Source organism: Osmia lignaria, chromosome 7 (genome assembly GCF_051020975.1).
Source record: "Osmia lignaria lignaria isolate PbOS001 chromosome 7, iyOsmLign1, whole genome shotgun sequence".
In the NCBI taxonomy this organism is placed as follows: domain Eukaryota; kingdom Metazoa; phylum Arthropoda; class Insecta; order Hymenoptera; family Megachilidae; genus Osmia; species Osmia lignaria.
Window position 1 is genome coordinate 1695342 of NC_135038.1, and position 14080 is coordinate 1709421.

Sequence of the window (14080 nt, forward strand, 5' to 3'; positions counted from 1 at the left end):
TTTCATCGCGAATGATACATTCCTTACAGAATAACATCAAGGAATAGATTTCTTGCTATAACAATAGTTATTAACAACAAATTTCATAAAGTTTGCAAGTGGGATCATCGCGGATATATCTCGTACAAAATGTGAAAGGTTTCATCGCAATCGATACATACCCTGCAGAGTAAATCCGAAAGATATAAATGAAGTATTACGTTTTTTGCAAAAAAAACGTTACCAATGAAAAAATGCAAAATATTTTTTTTACGGGACCAATCGGGAATTATACTCCACAAGATGCAACAGGTTTCGTTTCGATTGGTCCATCCGTCTCGGCGTAATCAGTGAACATACATAAAAAAAAATATATATACACATCGAATTGAGTATCCTCTTCCTTTTCGAAGTCGGATAAAAATGTCTACATGCTTCCACTATGGCTAGCAACTCTTTTTCTATTGTAGAGTAATTTTGTTCGACTGTATTCAGCGTCCTTGAATAGTATGATATAGGATGTCCTAGTTGAGATAAGACAGGTCCGATCGCGACGTTCGATGCGTCTGAAGTGATGTGAAACTGTTTCTCAAAGTCAGGGTATTTTAATATGGGCGCATTGGTGATTAATTCTTTTAGGTGTTGTAAATGTTCTTGCAATGATTTTGAAAATATTACAATGTCATCCATGTAGACGAAACAGAATTTGTGCAGATACTTTCTTAAAACTTTATCCATCATCCTCTGGAAAGTGGCAGGGGCATTTTTCAGCCCAAATGGCATTCGAGAATACTTGTAATGACCATTTTCCACTGTAAAAGCTGTTTTTTCTATAGAACCTTCGTGTACAGGGATCTGATGAAAGCCCTGAGCTAAATCCAATGTACTGAAATAGGCACATTTACCTAAGTTTTCTAAGATGTCATCCATCCTCGGGAGTGGGTGACTATTTATCTTCAATAGTTTTGTCGTTTAACTTGCGGTAGTCAATCACCATTCTCCATTTCTTCTTCCCACTTGCGTCACTCCTTTTCGGTACAATTCAAACAGGCGAATTACTAGGACGAATTATTTTGTCTTTTAGTAGTTTTCTTATTTGTTTTTGTATTTCCTGCTTTAAGAGATATGGGTAGCGAAAACTTTTGACGTAAATTGGATATTCGTCTTTTGTTCGGATATTGTGGCTAACTGCACTAGTGGCTGATAAGTTCTTATCCTCATTATAAAAGCAGTCTTTATATCGATGGCATAGATTTGTAATTTTATCCCTTTCCTCGCTGTTCATGTGGCTAGTCCTTATCTGTGTTATTATTTCTCGATGACGGTTCATTCCAGCGGCCTCGCATTTGCCCGGTATATTGTTTAGATAGTTTATTTCAAACTTCGTCGTAGTAAATATTTGAGTTTTATAGTTTATATTTGCTTCTAATTTTTGCAGATCCTTGTTTCCAATTCAGCATTAGTAAGTGGAATGCCATTGTGCTATGAGAAAAGTAATAGATGTTTCGTCTCCTAATTCACGTAAAATCGGAAAAGTGAGTGCACGTGTACCCTTTGTTACTTTATGTACTTATTTGATTTCGAAATTATATGGGAAAATATATTGGAAAATATATTATATGGGAAAAATATGGGTCACACGTGATAATATGTGGAAGTTCAGGCAAAGTTCCAATCGAATTTAGGTTTACTATATCTCTTGATTCATATCGGGGTCCTGTGGAAAATTTTCGTGATTAACTTCTTCCTGATTTTCTAAATTTTCTTGCTGTTCTTCCTGATGATGAAGTTCTTCCGCTACGAAGTTCGGAGGTCCTGTGCTTCTGAAGAAGTTATTGCGTCTCGCCATAAAATTATTACTTGGTTGTATAAAATTGTTATTAGCCCTATTAAAGTTATTATTTGGTCTGTTACTGTTGTATTAATCGACATAGGTGTAAGCTAAGGATTTTGAGGTAATTATGCATAAAAGGTCCCCACCTCCAATGAGCTTGACCTTGATATATGTTAGCAAGGTCATGACCCTGAGTTACCTTGACCTTGAGAAACGTGGCGGTCGCGATCCGTTCAAAAGTTATGAAGCTTATCTGCACGCAGTGTCATTGATTGGACCAACTTCTGTCGGGAAGTAAGTAGAATAAAAACTTAATATTGTAACAACGGAACTTCGCGAAAGCGACGCAGTCTGGAAACGTCCAGACGATTTCGAGAAAACCGACGATAGAGAATTGCGGGAGACAGGGGCGCGAGGCGCGAGCGGAGACGCGGAACGCGAGCGCGGAAGACGCCAAATTCATTCCTGACGACGAGATCGTTGATTTCGGCGACCGCGGATAGCAACGAGCGGATATAAAATAAGGGCTCGCGACGGCCTCGGTATATTTCGCCTGCTGTTAGCAGAGAGAAAGGACGAGGTAAGACCATCGGCCGCTCTTGGTCAGCAGGTTAGGGACTCCGGCAGGAGAGTACGGCGATAATACCTGGACGCCTGCCGGAGAAGAAAGAGAGAAAGATCCCGGTAGGAGAGTTCGGCGACAATTCCTGGACGCCTACCGGAAGAAGGGAGAGTACGGGAGACCTGTTCCTGGACGCTCGACCGACACGGAGAGTACGGCGATAATACCTGGACGCCTGTTGGTCGAGAGAGTACAGAGCATCTCCTGGACGCCCTAGTAATGTTAGCTTTCGAGACGCCCGTTCGATATGGAGAGTTCGGCGATAATACCTGGACGCCTATCGAACGGGAAAAGTATAAGCATGGCGCTCCTTGTAAAAAGCTTTGTACGAATAAATAAGAAAGAAAACTGTATCCTACACCCTGTAACCTCACCTAATATTTTGTCATTCCTAGGAAAAATTGTAAAGTTGCTGCTTTATAATTATATAAACAGATTATGGCGGCCGAAACCTAAGGAGTATAACGGGTGAACCAAAAAATCAAACTTAACTGATTTCAATGATTTTGAATTTCGACTTGCGTGATTATTCTAGCTTAACCTAACCTAATTCGCTGATTAACAAGTTCACTAATTTAATTTTGTATTAGATTAGATTAAGTTAGGCTAAACTAATATTCCGACCGCCGTGAGGCGGTCGGCCACGCATGCCAAAATTGAAAAAATGATTGCCGCTTGTCGTCTACTACTTTTATAAACAACAACGCTATGACCGGCAAGCTATATGTGCATGTTAAAATTTACCAAAAGCCACCCGCGCCTTTCTCACCAGCTATCGATAGACATCTGGATTGCCCTTTTTCACAATAGTTTCTTCGACCAGTGTCGGTACTATAGTCAAGCGGTGGTTATATGTATAAGAAAAGGTTGGTTAAAACGCGAAAAAAAGCGAAAGGTTTAATGCTTCGTAACTTTTGAACGGATCAAGACTGCCACTTTTTTCAAGGCCAACGTTACTCATAAGGAGTAGGCAAGCACTTCGAGTGTCAGACTTAGTTGAAACTTCGTACACTTATAGATCTCGTTTGCCTGTTTACGAATATATACCATTATAGGCGTAGATGCTCAATAGTTTTTTAGATATTTGTATTTGAAGTTTCATTATACACAGAAATATAGGTTTAGTGAAATGTTTCAACAAATAGCGAACTGGCGAAGTGGCAACGTACCTGACATGTACTGAGAAGGTTTGGGATCGAATCCCCTCGTGGTATGTAATTTTTTTTTTCGATTTATTTACTGCAATTAATTGGATTTCAAATATGTATGCAATGATACTATTCATGACAAACAAGAAATAAAAATTGTGTGCAAAATTAATATAATAAATAATTAAATCAAAGCATACCTCGTTGACTGTGCCTGAAAACAAAATATAATATGCGTAGTTCGCATCTGGACTACCGACAGAAAGAGAAATTTTTGAAAATATCAATCAGGTCTGTTTTCCAATAGAAATACAGAAAAGCAAATGTGCATGCAATGAAACTACACTTATGAGATGTGCAAGGTGTTTTTCTCATTTATGTTTTGTTTGCTTTTACGATAAGTATAACTGTTGTAATTAATAATAATTGTGAGTACTACATCTTATTGTTATTCTTAACCTATTCTATTTCGTATGTATCGCATGACTTTTTTATCTTATGCTTTTTTTGTTTTCAGGCACAGTCAACAAGGTGTTACGAGCCGGAGGGGGCGGCTGCGTAGCCGGGGCTTAATTTAGGTATATGGTATTTGTTAATGGCTTGACCAGTGTTGTTATTAACACTGGGAGCCTAAGGAAGTAGACGTGGAGACGAACCTACGTATGGCTAACGTAGGGAACTCCAGGAGGTTGGTTATAGTGGACGAACCTACGTATGGCTAACGTAGGGAGCCACAGGAAAGGTGTAGAGTGGAGGACGAACCTACGTATGGCTAACGTAGGGAGCCTCAGGAGCGTGATATGCGGACGAACCTACGTATGGCTAACGTAGGGAGCCGCAGGAAGCGTTAGTATTAGGTCTCGTAACTTGATTGATGTACCTCGAGCGGTAAAGGTACACCTTAGTGGGTTCCTGGATAGTAAATATAATTGAATAATAGGATGTAAGTTAAAAATAATGTGAGTTTATTCTCTATTCCTGGACCTTACAATTGTTGTGTGTAATTGTCGCGGTGTTCGATGAATTAAACTCTAGGTTGCAAGTTTAAATGAGTTGAATAAATAGAAATTAGTTTCGATTCCGCGATTGCAAGAATCTAATCCTTCTCGGTTTTCACGAACGCGAGCAAACGGAGGCGGACTACAACGATTAAAATAATGCTTAACAGCAGACAACGTACTGTATAGTTACTGTGAGTGCTTGAAGGGGACTTGAATACCCGATCTTGCAGAGTTTCCTCGTTGCAGAGATTATCCGTAAAAGAACGTACTGACGTGTAACGAACTGATTCTAGACTTCAACTAGACCCGAGGTGCCCTTGTCGCTACCCTTTTTATACTCAAAAACTAGAGTAAAAAAGTGGTGGGGACTGACTCTACGTGATCCGTAGGACCGCGCCCTTGCTTTGCGTTGGTCTCGAATTTTCTAGAAGACGGTTGGTGTCGGGTGCACCCATCCGATTCCATATAAGGAAATTTTTTGAGAAGGGTTTGTAACACCATATAAGGAAATTTCCGAGACGGATACGTAACAGAGGTATGCTTTGATTTAATTATTTATTATATTAATTTTGCACACAATTTTTATTTCTTGTTTGTCATGAATAGTATCATTGCATACATATTTGAAATCCAATTAATTGCAGTAAATAAATCGAAAAAAAAAATTACATACCACGAGGGGATTCGATCCCAAGCCTCCTCAGTACATGTCAGGTACGTTGCCACTTCGCCAGTTCGCTATTTGTTGAAACATTTCACTAAACCTATATTTCTGAGTATAATGAAACTTCAAATACAAATATCTAAAAAACTATTGAGCATCTACGCCTATAATGGTATATATTCGTAAACAGGGAAACGAGATCTATAAATGTACGAAGTTTCAACTAAATCTGAGACCCGAAGTGCTTGCCTACTCCTTGTCAGGGTCATGACCTTGACAACATATGTCAAAACTGGGGTCTTTTTGTGCACAATTACCCTTATTTCTAACGGCGAGACCTAATCCTAACGGCGGTGCTTATTCTAACAGCGATACTTATTCTAACGGTGTGGCGCGGTTACGGTCGGCGCGGTCACGGATCGGCACGGTTGCGGCCCGGTGCAGGTGCGCGTCGTGGCGTGGCACGGTGCGGCGGAGTTAGAGGGATGATCGGGATACGAAGCTAGATGTCCCTGAGGCGGACGACTACAGTCAGAACTCGTCCAAACTCCGACAATCGAATGACCGTTGACCCGGTAGACGGTCGGCTGTCGCATGCGTCCGGTTCGGCGGTCGGGAAGCCGTTCGGGAGAATCCCAGCAGTGGCCAGCGAGAACAGCGCACCTATCGGCGAACGACCGCAGTCGCAACTCGTCCGTCGATCGCTGCTGAAGGAAGCTTGAGGAGTGCAAAAATAGAAGCTGATCTGTCTCGCTATGTCGCATTCGTGGGGTGACGCTCGGAGAGCTTATCTCGTCTTCGTCGGTGCGCGCGGTCGCCACCTGGCGACGGTGTTCGCGCCAGCGGCGCATGCCGGCGGGGTCCTGGTTGCAGGCTCGCAGGAGCCCGCGGTTTCGTGGCCTCTATACCTATCTCCTCACAACTTTATTATAGTGTTTTAGAAAGTTCTCGAGATAAGCTGCAAGAATATGTAATAAAAAATAGGGGTTTCCATTTAAAAACCATTAATGACCTTGACCTGATTTTGCCAAGGTCACTCAAGGTCAAGTCCACATTTCCATCATGTGTTTCTCTTTACGCCATGCAACTTTTGTTTTTTTTTTTCAATAAAATCATCGATTCGTAAAATAATTGACATTATTTTATAAACGCTTAAGGGGGGAACCTCATGTAAAATGAAATTTTTTCGCATTTTTTTTTTTCGCTTAAATCGATAGGAAATTTCCTCGGGAATGCGATAAAAAAAGTTAGAAAGTGATTAGAGATGTTGTTGTATGTTATTTTCAAAATAAAGTGAACGGTTGTATTGGGCGGAGCGGTCTCTTACTCAAGTTTTAAACGCATTTTTCTCGAAACGCAAAATTTCGCATGCTGTGCAACGTAGCTCAAAAACTAATTACTCGATCTTTATGAAACTTGGCATATATATTCTATAAACAATTGGTCTTAGCATGACGAGCTCCGATTTCTTTATTTTTGATTTAAAATACTGTTATTAACAATTTTTCATAACCGAAACTCCGGTTTTTTTTTCAAAACTTTGCCATTTTCGCAATTTTGAAAATTTTAATAAAAGAAAAATGTCATGCTGAGCGTTTTTGCATAAAGTAGCTATTCCATTTTGATTTTTTTGTTCCAGATCATTTTTGTGCATTGTACCCTGCACGGCGAATTTACAGGATACCATTTTCAAGCCGCCATTGCACCATCGTTATTAAGAATTAAAATTTATAAAAAATATTTCTGTTTACATTATAACGTTAATAAATGACATATCAAATTTTAAATCAATCTGCGCATTACATTTTCCAAAAAAAATTCTTGAAAAACAGACCATTTACATGAGGTTCCCCCCTTAAAAACACTTTTCACTTTTTAAACCTTCTTTTAAACTTACATCAAAAACGTGATGTAATGGAATACTTTTGTTCTCAAATTCGTAATCTACGGAAAAAACCTATCAAAATGACCTATCGCTCTTTCAAAAGCAAAAAAAAGTGTTCAAAATCTTGTACGGTAACGCCTCCCCCAAAACAAGATTTGTATGCAAAAAAAATGCATTTTCACAAAGCTCACCAAACTTTGACCAATGTTAAGCGTCAGATTCGCAATTAGCAGGTCCAGAAACATAAAGATAGACTAATTTCATACATTTACATGGTGGGCAAAGTTTGGCCACTTTTGGACATCGTTCTATCAAGCAGCCTTTACTAGATTGCGCGAGAAGCGCGAGGCCTCACCCGCTCGACGGATGCCGTCAAAATTACCGGACATAACGCTCCCTACATTTGCCGGTAATTATGAGGCGTGGCCCGCATTTAGTGAACTGTTTGACTCGATAATAATTAAAAACGAGCAACTCTCTCAAGTCGAGAAATTGCACTATCTATGCTCATGTCTACAAGGTGACGCAACGAGTGTGGTTTCGAACCTACCGTTCACCAGTGATTCATTTCCCTTCACGTGGGCGAATATGAGACAACGTTTCGAAAACAAGTGCATCATTATGCAGGCACTTCTCGACAGATTATACTCGACACCGCCGGTGCATCAAAGGACTCCTGTGGGACTCCACAACGCGGTATTCAACCTCCGCGATCTCAAAAGCTCGTTGTACGCTCTCGCCACGCCAGAGGATTGTGCAACTTCATGCTGATTCATCAGATCTCGCGCAGCCTTGACAAGTCCACGCGAGAGGCCTGGGAGACAAATCTAGGTTACCACATTCTATTGTTGCTGTTAGGCACTGGACAAATTGGTCACCGCTTGTCATATGTTATCGTTTTTCCATCTAACCCCGCCACCGCTCGAATGCGAGTGCCCACGTGCCATGTATCTGTCCCCCCACATTAGTTTAAGGTTTTTTTTGTAATATGTTATTTGCACCTTCATTTCTTTATATATGTCACACTAAGCAAATAAATATCTTTGAAGAAAAAAAAAAACAAACAGGGAGACAAGTCTAAGAACAACGGCAGATTTCCCGAAGCCCGAATTACTGGAGGTCTTCCTTACTGCAAAAGCAAGAGCTCTTGAGAGCGTTGAGCAGTCGACAGCAACGCAACAACCCACTTAACCCCAAGTGAAAGCCAAGGCAACCAGTTAACGACCTGCTCTAACTACAACTCACGATCAGGCTTCTTCGATCGCGAGGGCAGTTGCGCATGCATATCCGTGTGACTGTTCTCAGGCGGTGCATTTCATAATTTCGTGTACGAAGTTCCGGTCAATGACCGTCCAAGAAAGACGACGTCTTGTGGACAAACTGTCCTTTTGCAGAAACTGCTACGGCCGCCTTACTACGGCCAACTGCAAATTAGAACACCGTTGCAAGCAGTGTGGACGGCCACACCACACAATTCTTCACTTGGCTGCAACGCAGCCACAGGCGGCAACATCACCTGCTGAGTCTCATAAGGAAGCGACAACGTCAACCACTACAACACACGCACAATAAGGCGTCGGTGCAATCGTCGCACAAACAAGCTCAAGCTTAATGGGTCAACGATCCATCTCAACCGCCAACACGCAAGATCAATGCTCAAGCTCGCTTGCGACGCACACCGAGCTAACGATGTTAGCAACAGCAAATGCATAAGTTATCTCTTCATCTTTTACTTACATCATACAGCTGCTCGTCGACTCCGGTTCGGAGCTCAGCTTTGTTTCTGAAGATCTCGTCGAACAGCTGGGGCTTCAACGCACTCAATCGTCAATCTCCATCACTGGCATTGATGGCAAAAAATGAACGCAAACTCGAGGTATTGTATTAATCAATTTACAATCTCTTTACAATACTTCGTCAATTTCAATGCAAGTTCATATTCTGCGAACATTAACCGCAATTTTGCCATCTTCTGAGGCACCCCAGCAAAACTGGCCACATCTCAATCGTCTCAAGTTGGTAGATCCTGAGTTTTTCAAACCAAGATTCATTGACGTCATCATCAGTGCCGACAATTATGGACGAGTAATTAAGCCAAATCTAATTAAAAGTTCACCATCAATGCCAGTCGCCCAGCTCTCAATATTCGGATGGCTCGTCATTGGACCAGCAAGCACATCATCAGCTCGTGCTTATTCATCATTCAACGCGTCAATTTCTCAAGACAGCAATGCTGCTTTGCGAGAACTACTAACGAAATTTTGGGTCCAAGAGGAACTTCCATTGGATACAATATCGCAACTCACACCCGATGAACAAGAGTGTGAAGATCACTTTCGTGCGACGCACAGTCGTGATCCTACTGGGCGATACGTGGTGCGTATTCCTCTCAAATCATCTACTAAAGTCTTGGGCACTTCTTACAGTACAGCTCGCTCCTGTCTGTGGCGCACGCTTAGCAAGCTCACAACAAATCATAAGTACCGTGAATAATATCAGCGGTTCATGAAGGAATCCGAGGATCTCAGTCATACGAAGAAGGCTTCTTCAATCTTGCCCAACGACTCTTCAATTTACTATCTTCCACATCACGGAGTTTTCAAGCCTGACAGCTAAACTACAAAGCTGCGGGTCGTCTTTAATGGCTCGAGTCCAACAACAACTGGATTCTCTGTCAACGACATCATGCACACTGGTGCGAATCTCCTGCTCAACATCTCAGATGTTTTGCTGTGGATTCGCCATCACAAGTGCATTTTCGCCACAGACATCACAAAAATGTACCGTCAAGTTCGAGTCCGCATTACTCAAGGCCATTGTGCCTTCTAATCAATCTCAGAGCACATCAATCTCTTTAGACGACCGCAATGTTAGATTATTTGTCTTTCCTAGCTTAGCAAAAATGAATTGTGGAGTTGAGGGACACTGGGTGCATTGTATAGAAAAAGGTCTAACTTTGTAACCAGAGTCAATGGGTCTCTGGCCGTATCTAAACTTATAGGCCTGAGTAATAAACACGTTGCAGACCCAGGCCGTTATTTTCTTTCTAAAGTGGGCACCGAATTTCCTGCGTTGCATTCGGAGAAAGCTTCACTTCTTAGCTCAGCTTTCATGAATAAAAACGTCCTTCCGAGCTTATAATAAAGTTCACTTTTAATTTAACATTGTGTGTTTTATTTAGTTTTAAACCCCATAATCTAATACGCAATACCAAAATCCTCGGATTACGATGGAATACAGCTTCACGTTTACTTCAAAGGCGCACAACAATCTCAATCTCACCAAACGCCTCGTACTATCTGAAGTAGCACAGATATTTGATCCACTTGGCTTCTTATCACTAGTCATTATTCGAGCTAAAGTGCTCTTGCAAGAATTATGGCTCCACAATCTCAAATGGGATGATCCACTGCCATCCACGTCACAACTCGATGGATCGCGATCAGAGAAGATCTTACAAGTCTGGCCAGACTCTCAATACCTAGGTGGTTCAACACCTACAGCAATTCTACAGTGGAACTACATGGCTTCTCCGACGTATCTCAATTCGCCATGGCGGAAGTAATATACATTATTGTTATCTCGCCGTCCACAAATCTCAAAGTGACGTCACTCGTGTGTTCCAAAACAAAGGTAACACCTCTTAAAAAACTGACAATTCCCCGTCTCGAGCTCACAGCTGCTCTGATGCTGGCAAAATTAATGAAATACGTTCAAGCAAATCTCAACATTGCTACGGACTCTCAACATTGCTACAAATCTCAAACTCAACGGACTCTCAAGTGACACTTACATGGATCAAATCTCACGCATCGCGGTGGAAGGACTACATCAAGAATCGTGTGACACAAATTCAAGAAATCACGCAAACTGCACATTGCATTCACATTCCTGGCACATCGAACCTGCTGATTGCGCATCACGAGGCTTAACAACTGCTCAGCTTGAACAACATAGGCTATGGTGGAGGGGACCACCATGGCTTTCTCAATCACGTGAATCATGGCCTGCACAACACAATTCATCTGACGACACTTGCCTGCAGGAGTGTCGTCCAGGAATCTCACACGTACTCACGTGTCAAAAACTCGAATACCATTGGCACTTGATTTACAAATACTTTTCACTACACAAACTCTTTCATATTACCTCAGCTTGTTTCAGCTTTATCTCCAAACTGAGGAAATCGACAGCACCTTCAATTTTCGTCTCAAATTTGCCAGTTGACTTGAAAAAGGCCAAGACGTTCTGGATCAAGGCCACTCAATCGGCCTACTTCTCACACGAGCTCAAGATGATGGTCAACAATCAAACATTGCCTTCATCTCACGTCTTCAGCCGACTGACGGCCTTCATGGACGATCAAGGTGTCATTCGAGTTGGAGGAAGACTCACAAACGCACCGTTGACCTATGAAGGTAAACACCCAGCCATACTTCCACGTCATTCACGTCTGTCTGAATTGATTGTAGATCACTCCCACAAAGCAACGCTTCATAGAGGTACAGAATTCACACTCGCTCACATCAGGCAGACTTACTGGATCATCGGTGGACGAGCTCCAGTTAAATCGTACATCCTGCGGTGTGTTGTGCCCATCAACTGATGGGCCAACTACCTCTCTTTCGAGGTACACCCTCACACCCATTTTCTCACGTAGACTACGCCGGTTCCGTCACACTCAAGACGTGGAAAGGGCGAAGTGCGAAGACACTAAAAGGATGGATCTGTGTCTTTGTATGCATGACAACGTCTGCAGTTCATCTCGAATTGGTCACCGACTATTCAACAGATGGCTTCATTGCAACGTACCGACGGTTCGCAGCAAGAAGAGGCATTCCACACACAATCTACTCCGACTGCGGAACAAACTTCATCGGAGCGGACTTAGCACTGAAATCGGTGTTTGTCGAGGGTTCTCAAGACAATCAACGATTAACCAAGCTGTTCGTCAACGACAATACTACTTGGAGTTCCAATCCACCCGCTGCTCCGCACATGGGAGGAAAGTGGGAGGCAGGGGTCAAATCCGTCAAATACCATCTGAGACGAACGGTGAGTGATACTTTGCTCACCTTTGAAGAATACAATACACTTCTAAACCAGATTGAAGCAACGTTTAATTCTCGACCACTAGAGCCTCTCACCGATGACCCTGACGATTTCTCAGTGCTCATACTAGCTCACTTCCTCATTGGAAGAGCGATCTCGACATTGCCCGAGCTATCTATTGAACAAACTCAACTTTCGCCGAGAGCCAGTTGGCATTTCATACAACAAAAACTGCAACAATTCTGGAAGCACTGGTCAACACAACATCTCCAACGGATGCAATCAATCTCGAAGTGGCATCACCCATCCAATAACATCAACGTTGGATCTGTGGTGCTGCTTACTGACGAACGCTTCCTACCATGCAAGTGGCCTCTTGCTCGAGCACTCGCAGTTCACCCTGGACCAGATGGACTGACGAGGGGCGTCACGATCACGACGGCAACGACAACTCTAACTCGGCCAATTGCGAAGTTGGCTTTACTTCCTGTTGTAGATACGATCACATCACGATCTTCTACGAGCTGCTGATGGCGGGCAGAATGTTCAAAAATGAACTAATTAAAACCGTCGCCACGCGGACTGCGGCAACACTCTGCAGCGCGACCGGCAGCCACATCAGATGCCGGTCAGATCGACCAATTAACGCGCTCTACGTCAACGAGAAGAAGCCGGTTGATCGGCCATTATCGTTCTGTCTCGAATAGCAAGCGCACGTGCATAACGCAGTTCTGTATTTCTTCTTGTAATCTCACGAATTCGCATTAAAATCTCGACCTTGTGACCGCGTATTAAGTGTCAACGGCCACCGCGAACGCGTGAGTTCATCACCACTAAAATTCCATGTGAATAATATGGTAATTATGCACAAAAAGATCCCAGTCGCCGATGACCTTGATCTTGACATATGTTGTCAAGGTCATGACCCTGAGTAACGTTGGCCTTGAAAAAAGTGGCAGTCTTGATCCGTTCAAAAGTTACGAAGCATTAAACCTTTCGCTTTTTTTCGCGTTTTAACCAACCTTTTCCTATACATATAACCTTTCTTCTATAACTAAACTTCGAACACCGCTTGATTATAGTACCGACACTGGTCGAAGAAACTATTGTGAAAAAGGGCAATCCAGATGTCTATCGATAGCTGGTGAGAAAGGCGCAGGTGCCTTTTGGTAAATTTTAACATGCACATATAGCTTGCCGGTCATAGTGTTGTTGTTTATAAAAGTAGTAGACGGCAAGCGGCAAACATTTTTTCAATTTTGGCATGCGTGGCCGACCGCCTCACGGCGGTAGGAATATTAAATTTAACCTTACCCAATCTAATCTAATACAAAATTAAATTAGTGAACTTGTTAATCAGTGAATTAGGTTAGATTAGGTCAGAATAATATTCCGGCCGCCGCACAGTGGGGTATTTGCCTCTCAAACGCGGTAAAAAGTCATTTTTAGAAAATTATCTCTAAAGTCAAAAAGTACTATGAAAATAGTTAATTGAATATTTGGCCCACTATGTAGTATATTTGTTTTTCACATTTATTAATTTTCAACGTGGGTACAGAGGTTCAAAGAAGGCAACTCCGTAATTCTTAAAAACTACAACTATTATTTATGCTTTTAATTCTCACTCAATTTAATTAATCTATGATGGGTTTAAACGTGCCAGGTATGTATTTTAATTGTACCAAGTTTCATTTAATTATCTATAATATTTTCGGAATTATACCGTATTGAATATTTTCCATCTTTATTGTTTATTTTAAAAAAAGTCCCGTGGAATCCCGCGTTCTATTTGGTATCATTTGAAAGTGCAAAGTCTTGCCTTTAAAATAAAAGAAGAATTAGCTGCTACTAGCTGCTACTCAGGTATCTACAGTGATTTTTACTATTATTGACAC

The 14080-nt window shown here is 42.0% G+C and overlaps 1 protein-coding gene across 1 annotated transcript; it reads left to right on the forward strand.

The window, feature by feature from the left end:
• The first annotated feature begins 11876 nt into the window (after positions 1–11876).
• Positions 11877–12716, forward strand: LOC117609679 (uncharacterized). The gene has a single exon (XM_034336292.2). It carries the CDS (start codon positions 11877–11879, stop codon positions 12714–12716), a length of 840 nt encoding a protein of 279 aa, XP_034192183.2.
• The last annotated feature ends 1364 nt before the right edge of the window (positions 12717–14080 follow it).

Excerpts from the sequence above, each read along its gene's own strand:
- LOC117609679 (XM_034336292.2), top strand. The coding sequence starts at position 11,877 with ATGACAACGTCTGCAGTTCATCTCGAATTGGTCACCGACTATTCAACA.